The sequence below is a fragment of the Leptosomus discolor genome, chromosome 19, assembly GCF_034619465.1.
Source record: "Leptosomus discolor isolate bLepDis1 chromosome 19, bLepDis1.hap2, whole genome shotgun sequence".
Lineage (NCBI taxonomy): Eukaryota > Metazoa > Chordata > Aves > Leptosomiformes > Leptosomidae > Leptosomus > Leptosomus discolor.
In genome coordinates, this window is record NC_141409.1 from 7,685,327 (window position 1) to 7,697,012 (window position 11,686).

General features: G+C 51.9%; 2 protein-coding genes across 2 annotated transcripts; one reads left to right on the top strand and one right to left on the bottom strand.

Annotated features, from left to right (window-relative positions):
* Positions 1-560: 560 nt before the first annotated feature.
* BBLN (bublin coiled coil protein) lies at positions 561-4,053 on the bottom strand. Its single transcript, XM_086475827.1, has 2 exons — positions 3,960-4,053; positions 561-840 (listed from the first exon to the last, which is right to left on the bottom strand). Exons 1-2 carry the CDS (start codon positions 4,051-4,053, stop codon positions 647-649), a joined length of 288 nt encoding a protein of 95 aa, XP_086331953.1. The 3' UTR covers positions 561-646.
* A 1,284-nt stretch (positions 4,054-5,337) lies between these two features.
* Positions 5,338-10,949, top strand: PTGES2 (prostaglandin E synthase 2). The gene is made up of 7 exons (XM_086475650.1): positions 5,338-5,559; positions 6,596-6,790; positions 7,448-7,503; positions 8,157-8,309; positions 8,859-9,059; positions 9,362-9,479; positions 10,164-10,949. Exons 1-7 carry the CDS (start codon positions 5,353-5,355, stop codon positions 10,290-10,292), a joined length of 1,059 nt encoding a protein of 352 aa, XP_086331776.1. The 5' UTR covers positions 5,338-5,352; the 3' UTR covers positions 10,293-10,949.
* The last annotated feature ends 737 nt before the right edge of the window (positions 10,950-11,686 follow it).

Below are 11,686 nucleotides of genomic sequence, written 5' to 3' on the forward strand. Positions count from 1 at the left end.
AAAGCCTGGCTCCTTAATGACAGCTTCCAATTATAACAGTCAAAAATATCACCCTGGTAGCTTGTCTTATCTGCTTGGAAGGGGACAGAAGTGTCCCAATGATCTGGGACCATCTGCCAGTGTTTCGTACAGCGCAGTTCATGGGAGTAACGGGGAAACTGTGGTTTCAAGGCAGGAGCTGGCCTAGGGCCTCCCTCACCAAGTCTGTCACCAGAGTTACACTTAGAGGCTAGCCTGGAGTCAGGACAGCCCCTGCCTACTGTGCTTCTTGAGGGAGGAGGCCAGAGCTGTAACGCTCCTTGCTTGGATTTAACAGTACAGAAGAGCAGAGACCGGTTTTGCTCTTCGTGAAGGGGGCCTGCATGCAAACAACCTGCCTGGCATCAGGTTCCTACAACCAGCGTTAACCAAGTGTCAGTGCCAGGCCCATGCTGGGGAGCAAGAACCAGCTCTCCTACACCCACCTGTGAGCTGCACCTATCCCACAGCTAAAGGGAAACAGAACATGGAGGTGAATGGCAGGATGTAATCACAGGAAGGAACAAGGAACAGGCACAAGGTACCTCTTCTAGTCAAGTTTTATGTTAAATTGGTGACCAGTAATTGTCCCCTTAGTGATACCAACTGACAGTTAGTGGCCGGCACACTAGGCAGGAGGCTGAGATCCCTGCACATCAGTTTCTGTGTTCTGCTGCTCGCTCTGCTGCTGGAACTCCAGGCGGGTCTGGCGGTTAGACTCCAGCAGTTCTTTCAAGCAGGCGTGGAGATAATCATTCTTCTCCTCTAGGTGATCCAAGCAGGAGTTGATCTGGTCCAGCATGGAGTTTATTGCGGCATATTCTAAAAGGAAGGGAAACAAGAGACTGAACAATCATCAGTATATTGTCACTGCAGTCAGCAAAGGCAGCGAGAGCACTTGCGAAACATGCCCACAGCATTTCATCTGCCACTCGGTGAGTGAAGTAAAATGCAACTGAATCCTACATGTGTTGTGTTCACCAACTTAACAAGAGCAATAGGAAGCTGGAGGACTTGGTAACAATTCTGAGGCGAGTTACCTGTGGGTGGTCCAAACCCACTGCTGTATCTGACAGCCTTTCATCTCTTACACAAACAGCTGACCGCAGGCTGAGCGCTAGCGTGCAGCGATCCGCACTGCCAACAGGACCACATCAATCCCAAGGACAAGTCAGCCTTTTTAGCTGCCTTAGAGATCATCTTTCCTGATGGGGCAGGCATTTTGGCAGCGTGCCGAAGTGTCTACGTTCTGAGAGTTATTTGTGTGAGGCTCCCAGGCTGGGGTCAGGCTGCCAAAAGAGCACAGCCGCTGCTGTGGCAGGAGCAGGGATGAGCCCAAAGGTGCTGGAAGCTGCCACCATTATTTCCAAAGGGAGGCAAGTGTAGGGTGCCAAGTGAACTGCAGGGCTTTCATGCACCATTAAGGCTTTGGGTACTTCAGATTAAAACCAAACTCATTAGGGATGATCCTGGCAGTTGGTTCCCTAGGCACAGGTTCTTATTTACAGCGTTTGTTCCAAGTGCAGAGGTGTCAGTCTCAGCACAGTGGCATTTCAGTGATGTGTTTAGCACAGTTAATCAGATGAAGGTAGCTGCGGTGCGACACCTGCTTTAGTGTGCTTCGAGCAATATTCACACGATCCTAAAGAATAACAAAATGAAAAACCAGACGAGATAAACCTCTGCTGCCAAGTTACTTGGGAGCCCTGGGGGGTTACAGGAGACCCCAGGCAGAGCCGCTCCCGTGTTCCTTTCAGAATCCGCATGGGCTGAGCGAGTGCGGGTGGGACAAGCCCCCACCTCACCAGCTGGGGCTGGCTCCGCTCCACCAAGCAGCTGGGGGAGCGTCGGAGCCAAGCGTGAGGCACCCAGTGCCTGGCTGGAGCGCTGCTCCGAGCGAACGGAGAAGAGAGAGAAAGCGAGGAGGAGGAGGAGGGTTGAGCCGTGCTGAAATCCCCCAGCCTCACAAGCCCAACTTTGCCCCTCTCAGCTGCCCTCTTGACACTTCTGTAGGCAGGGTGGCCTCCTGTCCCAGCACACCAGGTCCAAGCGCTGCCGTTACCAGCAGCTTTAAAAGAACTGTGACTATTTAAATATAAATATGAATATTTAAATATTTAAATATTGCAGTCATTTGCATTATTAATAGCAAAGGAGAAGTTTCATTATAAAAAAAAAAAATTGTCCTCCTTTTCTTCTGCTGTTTTGGAGCCAGTCGCAGCAGCGTCGCAGCCTTTAATTCCTTGGAGACTTCCGTACGTAGCTTTTAAGCCTGTTAATAAAAGCTTGGCCTTGGAGGTATACACAGAGATGGCATTATGAGCAACAGCAGTGCTGATGTCCTTGCATTTAAAAAACCAATCCCACAAACACATTTTTTGCAAAAGGGCAGCAGTTACCGGTATTTGCAAACCCTATTTCGAGGTACGTGACACCTGAATATCCAAGAGTTAGAGCTCTGTACTCCAGCCTAGTATTTGACCTACGTGCAACACTCCATGTTCCAATTAAACCGTGAGCAGATCCCAAGCAGGGTAACTACTTCTGACAAGCAACATTATTCATCAACTTGGCAAGACTGTAATCACAGCAGGGGCCTAATTGTTCTCAGTGTCTCAAGCGAAGGCTATATAAACTGTGCAGCTTTGGGAAGTGAAAAAATATTAACCATTTTAAAATAAGCTGTAAAAACATGTTCTTTGATTGTCTTCTGTTAGTTGCAAGCTTGGTGTATTTTTTGTGGAAACTTAACCACATCCCCTAATGAAAATGTTGACCAGGAGTATAGCAATTGCGTCGTTTACTCCTCTGCATTCTTACAAGAACAGTTGCCAAAAAGGTTTCCTATCTGAGATCAAGGAAGTGATCCACAGCTTCAGCTCCACAAGACCAGGAAATACCTACAGACTTTTACGACCAGCTACTGCACACAAAGCCCCAGCTAATTACACGCAGAACAACTTAATGCAGAGACTCGATGTAGATCTGGTTTAGTGACTTTCTCCGTCACATCTGCTGTGCTCTTATCTCTCCAAAAAGTCTGAAACATAAATCACTGCGATGACACAAAGCACTGAACAGTCTTGGGGTGTTTCGGGGCAGAAATGATCCTCCTGTCACTGCAGGTGGGTCACGGCCACAACTAGGACATTCACCTCCGCAGGCCACATCTGGAAACTGAAGGTGTTTTGGGAAACAGCCTCACCTGCCTCTTCACCGTTTGCAAGAGAAGAGTAGCAAAGGGCTTTACTCTTTCAAAGATCTCCAGTTTTAAGAGCGACCTGTATGTACCCATTACTGTCTCACTTCTTCCATCGGCTTTTTCTAACTGCATAAGACAGTATCAGGAATTTCATGCCCAGGCACTGTAGAAATGCCCTAAAGTGGAATTTCCCAAGTTAATTCCCTTAATTCACTTTTCCCACCCACGACTACTTCTCCCAGATCTGCCCACGTGATCTGGCCTGCGGTTTCAACATCTGAACATCCTCTTTCTCCTTGGTCATCCGCACCCCGCACCCCACTGCATGCACAGAACAATCTTTCCACCAGAAAAACTTACGAAAAACCACCCCCAAGGCAGCGTGCGGGGGCTCCATGCCCCGTCGCTGGGCGGGAATCATCCCGGTCCCGCTTGGTTTCCACACTCACCCGCCCCGCAGCCCCTCACCCCGTGGCGCTGTGCCACGGGGGCACCCTTGGCGTCGGGCACCGCTCTCAGCAGCAGCAGCAAAACGCCTGGGCACAGCTGGGCACACCTGGGCCCGCCTGGGCTCAGCTGGGCACATCTGGGCCCGCCTGGGCACATCTGGGCCCACCTGGGCCCGCCTGGGCACACCTGGACCTCGCTGCCCGCGGCCCACGGGACCAGGCCAGGCCACCCAGCCCCAGCGGGGGCGGCGGCCAGGCGGGCGGCGCAGCCCCGGGCCGCCCCCACGCACCTTCCTCCCCGAAGCTGTCCCCGTCCCCGTCGTCGTCGTCGTTGCCGCCGGCGCCGCCCACCGGCACGTGCGGCTCCCCGTTTGGCCCCGACATCCCGCCGCCCCGCGCCGCGCCGCGGCCCCGCGTCCGAACCGCCCGGACGGCGCGTCGGTGCGCCCGCAAGGCCGTTAGCCAATGGGAAGGCTCGGCGCCGCGCGCGCGTCACGCAAGGCCGGTCGGCCGGCGCTGGGGTAAAGCCTGTGGTTAGCGCGCAGGGTGCGGGGCGGGCGGGACGCGGGCGGGAGCGGCGGGCAGCGTTCGGCTGCGGGGCGGCCGGCTCCGCGCTCCCCGTTTCTTGGGTGTTTTCCCCAAGCGCCTCCTTGCCCCGCGGTGTCCTCAGCGCCCCCAGGCTTCTCCAGCCCCAGCGCAAGCCGTGCCTTTGGGCACGAAGTGAAGCCATCCTCGGGCCACCATGGACACCCATTATTTTTTTCCCCAGACAGCTTATGGTGCGGTGAGTGGGCCCGCACTCGTCCGTGAGGGGTCCCCGGGCCGCCCGGTGGGTGCTGAGGCGGCAGCAGGGAGGGCTTTGCTGCTGAGCTCCAAAATACTGCAGTCACCAGCTCTGCTTTGTCCATGGCGCGGCTTAACCACCCTCAGGTCACCTTCAGACCTCCTCTTCCCTGAAGGAATGAGCACAATTCACTTTGCCCTTCCCTGTCTTTGCCTCAGTACCGGCCCCACCTCACACGCCCCGAGGAGTTCTAATCCCTGTGGGGGGGGGGGGTTTCATCCCCGGGAGAAATGTCACCGGGATGAAAATAACTTGCAATTAGAGCATTAATTCAAGCAGCGCTCCTGAGATAAACTGGCTTCGAGCACTCCGTTATTAAGTTGGTATTTGGGGCAAAGAAGAAAGGATTATGCCCTCATTTAACGCCACAGCCAGGCGTTTTCTGTGGGGTAACCCTGCTGCGCGCCGCTGAGTCGGGCCCATGTTACACCCCAAGCAGGGAAATTGGGTGTAATTAATGGACACAACCACGCTTTAATGAACAAGATGACGGCCTTCAGCGCGAAGGCTTGCGCTCGCGCGGTGGGTACGCGCCGGTCAGAAGCAGCAGCCCCCGCCGGCAGGACGTGCCCTCAGAGAACACGTTATTTTATTTCCACTTCAGGCTTTGGCCTCTTCTGGGGATTTCAGCGCTACTTTGAGGGAGCGGGGCCGGGGCCACGCCCGCCGGGCGGCCTCTCCGCGGAGTCTAACCCCGCTGTGCCTCGTCTCACCTCAGCGCGGCGCCACCTCCGCCGTTTCGGGGGCGGGTGCGGTGCAGAGGGGCGGTGCGGTCGGTTTAAGCACCACCCCCCCCCCGTCACCTCCCGGTGCCCGCCCTCCCGCGCCGCGCCGGGAAGATGGCCGCCGGCGGTAGGGCCTGGCGGGCCGCCGCGCTGCTGCTGCCGCCGCCCTGGCGGCTGCGGGCCCCGCGCCCAACGTACGGCGCCGCGGCAGGAGGGGGTGGCGGGGGCCGCCTGCTGCTGGGCGCTGCCTTCGCGCTGGGCGGCGGCGCCGGCCTCTACCTGGCGGGGCGGCACCGCCTGCGGGAGCACTCGGCCGCTGAGGTAACGCGCCGCCGGGCCCCGCTCGCCGCCTGAGGGCGGCTTCCCCCTGCCCCGCGGGCTGCGCTGTCCTTCCCTCCCCGCCGCCGGGCCTGCCGCCTCCATCCCAGCGGGCTTCCCCGGGCGTCTGCCCTTGCCTCGCCCCCGGAGCCCTGGCAAGGCCCGGGCACGGCCGCGGCGGTGAGAGGCAGAGCTTCAGGGAGGGCGCGGAGCTGCGTCTTGCGCTGCTCTTGCTCTGGTTTCCGTGAGGAAACCGCTTAAAATTGTGTAAAGGAGGCCCCGGCAGCGCTGTCCTTGAGGAGCCGTAAGGGATGGCTGTCAGCGAGAGCTTGCTGGGGGTGTGGGGCTGTATTGTCTGTTGTTGCCTTCTCCCAGCACCCACGGAGGGCTGTGTCGCCCAATAAACGGCAAATGAGAAGCAAAGTGAGGTGGCTGCATTTGGTGTATAACGTATGGGTGATGATTGGCATGGCCTGTCAGATCGGTAGAGCGTGGCCGCGTTGGGAGACATCCCTCGGTGCCTGTGCTGCCCCTGCCTTGTCTCAGTTGTGCACAGGTTGGTTAATCCCAGGGATCTCAACTTGGGCAGAACCGTGTCTAAAATCAACAGCAAACTCCCCGCTTTCCCGCCCCGTGACCTCAACTGAGGTTATTGGAAGGGGAAAAAATTGTATTGAAAAGGCTATTTTGGTTTTGATTTAAAGTTGGTTACAGTATGGTTGTGTTTTTCTTTAGTTTCAGAATTGTGTTTAGAGAGGTAAGCTGTCTGGATTTAAGTTCAGGGTTTTTTTTCTGGCTGTGAGTAGGAGTTTCCATCAGGTTAAATGGATGTTTAGAAAAATAAACATTTGGTCCTAATGGAAGGTGACTATTTCTGATGCCATTTGAATAAAGCATCTGTTAGCCAAGATATTTTGATGATCAGATGTTGAAACTGAATGTCGATGACTATGATTTGGTGACAAAAATAAGGGTGGAAGGAAGGCAATATTTATATTGTTAGTAGAAAATGGAAGCTTCTGGTCTTTTCCTTCCCCAGCTGCCTGCAGGGAGCCTGCAGCTCACACTCTACCAGTACAAAACATGTCCTTTCTGCAGCAAAGTCCGAGCTTTTCTTGATTATCATGGACTGCCCTATGAAATTGTGGAAGTGAACCCGATAATGAGGAAAGAGATCAAATTCTCTTCCTACAGAAAGGTGCCTATCCTGCTCGCCAATGCTGGAAGCCCTCTGGTGAGTCTTACTACATTGAAAGCTTGATTTCCCCCAGGCAGTGGTTTGGAGGCTTTGTCGTGTCTCTGTGGTTTATCATGTGCAGTGTAATCTTTAGATCAGCTTTTATTCTCTCAAGAGCCTAAGATTTGTTTCTTGCTTCATGCCTGTGCCTTGGCCTTCCTGGAGTTTTTTGTGGCTTTTCTCACAAGGCACATCGTTTGTGTAGTGACTGATGCAGTGGTTGTCTGGCTTCTGTCAGCCCTTGCCCAGGACATATTGTTTGTACCAGCGGTAACAGGAACTGCTTAGACCTCGGGGGGGAAGAGTGAGATCTCAAGAATACTGAAGATTCAACTTGGCTTTTTTCTTTTTATGTTAGTGTTGCTTTCCTCCTTCACTGCCAAGAGTCTAAATCCAAAACCCAGTAGTACTGCCTGTGTACCCAACCCTCAGGTCCTCTGCTGTCAGAATGAAAGACAAATTTGAAGTGATGCTCTGAAACGATCGCAGAGATCTGAATGTCGGGCTGTCTTTAGCTGTGCAGGGACTCCTGCGGAAATGCATGGGGGGAGAGAGACTGCAGTACTGATGTGAAGCCTCAGCGTGCAGGGGAAAAGGTTTTGAAGAATTTCCTTTTCAGTTTCACCAACTTTCTCTGTTTTAACTGTTTTTCAGCAATTGAATGACTCGTCAGTGATCATCAGTGCAATAAAGACCTATCTCATTTCCAAGTAAGAAAGCAGGATGGTGGGCAGAGCTGAATGTGAGCGGCCCTGGTGAGCTAGAGATTGAGAAAGTTCTCTAGGAGTCGGTCATAAGTCTCTTGCTGACATCGGTCTCTGAAGCTCTGGGTGTTTGGCCCAGCAGACCTGGTCCTGGCTGGGATGGAGTGGGTGGTGCCTGTATATGTTGTGACATATGTGCAGTCAAGAAAAGCTTTTACCTTTCAGAACTACTCTTTTTTTTTTATTTTTATTTTTTCACCTCTGAGATTCTCTTTGCACAAAATGTACTTGAACGTGGACTAGTGTTAGTCCTGGAACTAAGCTTAAATTTAGTCCATTATAACATCTAGAGTGAAATGGAATTGCTGCGCCTGTGGCCTTTTAGGTCCGCGCTACAGAACACTTGAGAATGGTAGGTAGCTTTATGCCTGCAAAATGTCTGTTCTGATGCAGACAAAGGTGTGTACACTAATAATAGTTATTTGCAAGTGGCTGTTCCAGTCTCTTTTTTTAAAAAACTTACTTCAAAGAGGATTTGGAACCTTATGCGCTTATTTGTAGGGTAATACATTTTAAAGAGTGTGTCTTTCGATCTGTCCGTTGCTCTTGCTCTTTTTTGTGGCAGCCGGATCAGGTGCTAACTGTGTTTCTGTCCACAGGAGGAATAGCTTAGAAGAGATTGTGTCCTTTTATCCTCCTATGAAAACTGTGACTGAGCAAGGCAAGGAGGTGTTTGAGTATGGGAACAAATACTGGCTCATGCTGGATGAGAAGGAGACAAAGCGAGTCTATCCTGTCAAGGAAGTGAGAGTGTAAGTGCTCTTGTGTCTGCGCTCTCTAAGTAGGGTCACAGCCTCCTCCATATGGACTCAAGGATAATGTAGATATAAATTGTGCTGATAAATCCTGTCACACCCCCGTTAATGTTTAAAACCTCAGGAGTTAGAGTGGGTTTGCTGTGTTTCTTAAATAATTTGAAACAATGCTGTTAGATGGGGTAGTTACCACCGTCATGGTTGCGCTAGCCCTTGGGTGCCTCCAGTTCCCTTCTTGGCCTTCCCTTTATGTCACAGGGCAATGCTGTGGAGTGCTGGTTTCCCTTTCTGCTTTACTTCTCGTATTGGGAGGAGAAGCTAGTGCTCTGTCTTAGTCTTAATTTTAGTCCGAGATTGGAGGAGCCTTGCCAAAGATAACGATCCTGAGTGCATTTCGGAGAGGTCACCACAGCACGAGGCTGGGGAGGAGCTTTTGACACACTCGTCCTTGGAACCTCTGGCTAATGCCACTGCGATTCTGTCTGCCTCCTGTAGCCTTGCAATCTGTACCTCATTCACTGAAAAGTCTCTTCTGAATGCTTGCAGGGAAGAAATGAAGTGGAGAAAATGGGCAGACGATTGGCTTGTTCACCTCATCTCGCCCAATGTGTACCGTACCCCCAGAGAAGCCTTGGCATCTTTCGATTACATTGTCCGGGAGGGGAAGTTTGGCACTGTGGAAGGGTTCTTTGCCAAGTACATGGGGGCTGTTGCCATGTTCTTCATTAGCAAGAGGCTGAAGAAAAGGTTGGTACCGCAGAGCACCGAGTGCACAAGGGGAATAGCTCCTTAACTGTGAACCCCAGATGTCAAAGGGCAGAACCTCAGTGTTTTAAACCAAACCATTTAATCCAATGTAACAGCTGTACTTCTTTAGCTGGAGGTACTGAACCCCTCTGCTCATCTAGTATTTCATCACTAACTGCCCCCTTCACTCTCAGATACCTTCTTAATTCCCAGGCAAAGACCAGCCCATAAGATGAGAGATGATAAAAGGTTAAAGAAAGAAACAAACCAGTGTCTTCAAACTAATTCTTGTCTTTATCCAGACATCACCTTCGAGATAATGTCCGGGAAGACTTGTATGAAGCAGTTAATGAATGGGTAAAAGCTGTTGGCAAACATCGACTGTTCATGGGTGGAAACCAGCCGAACCTTGCTGACTTGGTAAGGGGTTAATGCCTGATTTATTGTTACTCAGTTGCTCGTCTGTGTGAACTGGTCCATACCGATACAGGCAGAGCAGGTGAGTTACATGAGAGGCATTGTGTAATGTAATACAGTTCCCAGCTGAAGGGGACTTTGGCTCTGTAGGATGGTGGTTGTTGTTTCCCTCCAGAAAAGTGTTCCCTAAGATGGAACCTGCAGTTCCCATCCGCAGGTGGATGTTACTGATCATGTGGAAGGGTGATAACAGCAGGTTACAAGCCAGGACACCACTCTGGCTCGTGAGTGCTGGTGAATAAAGCCTCGTACCTCCCCGGGTGTTATTACATTTGGTGCTGCTGGGGTTTCCCCTGCAGGCAGCAGCGCAGAGTGGAGCAGGATTCATCCCCTGCACCAGCAGTTCTTGGAATGCAAGTGATGTATTTCCCACCAGGGCTGGATGCAGGGATGGAATTAACTTTTGCTCCATAACTGCGCATAGACCCTGATCTTTCCTTATTGCTTCCTCATGGAAAAAAAACCTTTCTGCCATTCGGTCTTCCTTGCTGGTCAGAGTGGTGGAGTAGATGGCAGGACAGGGAAGGAGCCTGACTGGCTGGGCTGTTGGGACACCCATTGGTACCCTAAGCCGTTCTCCACCGCTGGCTGTTTCAGCGTTGTTCTGATCTCTGTCCTCTCTCGCAGGCCGTGTACGGGGTCCTGCGGGTCATGGAAGGGCTGGAAGCCTTTGATGACATGATGGTTCACACCAAGATTCAGCCTTGGTACCAGCGCATGGAAGACGTCATTCGGAAAGCTGAAGTTGCAGTCTGATGCCAGCTGCAGCTGCCTTCCTGAAGTCCTTGCATGGTAACAAACTTCGGAAGGAATGGCGTTTATGTGTTGAGAGCTGAATGGACTGGTCACACCTCATGGACTGACAGGCAGGCACGGAGACTGTCCTGTTTAGAATATCGTGTTGCGGTGAGCAGAAGGGATCCAGCTTGGGGGTGTGTTTGAATGTGGTATTTAGAAGGACGGGCACAGGTAAAAGGAAGGGATCTTGGATGCTGCTGGACGGGAGAAGCTCAGAACTGAAGAATGCAGCAAATAGGCTTCTTTTAGGCGAGGGCCGTTCTCAGAGCAGGTTACAGTAAAAGCCCTTGGCTAGTAAGTGTTACAGCCATATCTGGTATCGTGGGTCTGAGCAGCTTTTGCTTCAGGCTGTCTTCCGCTACTCGTCCATGTCATCTGTTTTCCCAACCGAGACACTGGATACTAGTTTTTAAGTGACAATTTTTCTTGCAATAGAATCCTGTAAGCCTGGTGCTGAGGGAACTGGAGGAATCCACAGTACTGGGAAAGGCATCCTTCCTCTGACAGAAGCGATGCTGCACCCGGCAGATTGTATGCTTTTACTCTTCCATGTAAACAGTTCTTTCAGTACTTGATTCTGTACGATCTGCAAGGATAAAGGCTTGCTTCTTTCCGTGCCCTTTGTGAGATCTGTGAGTTTCTTGCCTTACCTGTTATGCTCAGAAATCAACACCTCGTGCAGAAATCGCTGATGCAGAGCAGTAATTTGAAACATTTATCTTGCATGAAATCTCTCTGGAATACCCCTGAAAATCAGTTTGGTTTTGTTTTGGAAAAAGGAAGATTAAGAGGAATCTGCATGCCTGGGGGATCTCTAGATGTTTCTGCCATGGAAGAGTGACAAAGGATTTGTTGTTGTAGCCGTCTCTGCAGGTAACAACGTGAAATACGAAGCCTGCGGAGCTGTGCCAGGTAGGAGTGCCTGACGTTTGTTGGAGGTTGGCAGGTTGGAGTGGGAGCGATCCCCTGTGCAGCCCAAGGCTTACACTGTCACCTTGAAAGAGTTCCGTTTCCCCAGGAGAAAGGGCAGGTTTCGGGCAAGCTGGTTTGCTGAGATACTTCAGGGGCAGCTGAAGTGGGGCTGTAATACAGCTGCTTGCATAGGGTGGGGGTTCTGGGGGGAGGGGGCACATTTACCGGGTGTAACAACAAAGGTTGTGGCAAAGGGGGTTTTGTCCCCAGTGTGAGACTCGTTACAAATCCAGTTACGATCTGACCTAGAGAGGAGATGTTTGCAGCGGGCACAGCTGCGTTGCTGGGCTGGGACTTGCTGTGTTTGTTACAGCTGTTCCAGGGTATCAAAAGAACAAATTCGGGCGGGTGACGTTTAAAAAATACATCTTGAACGCGCG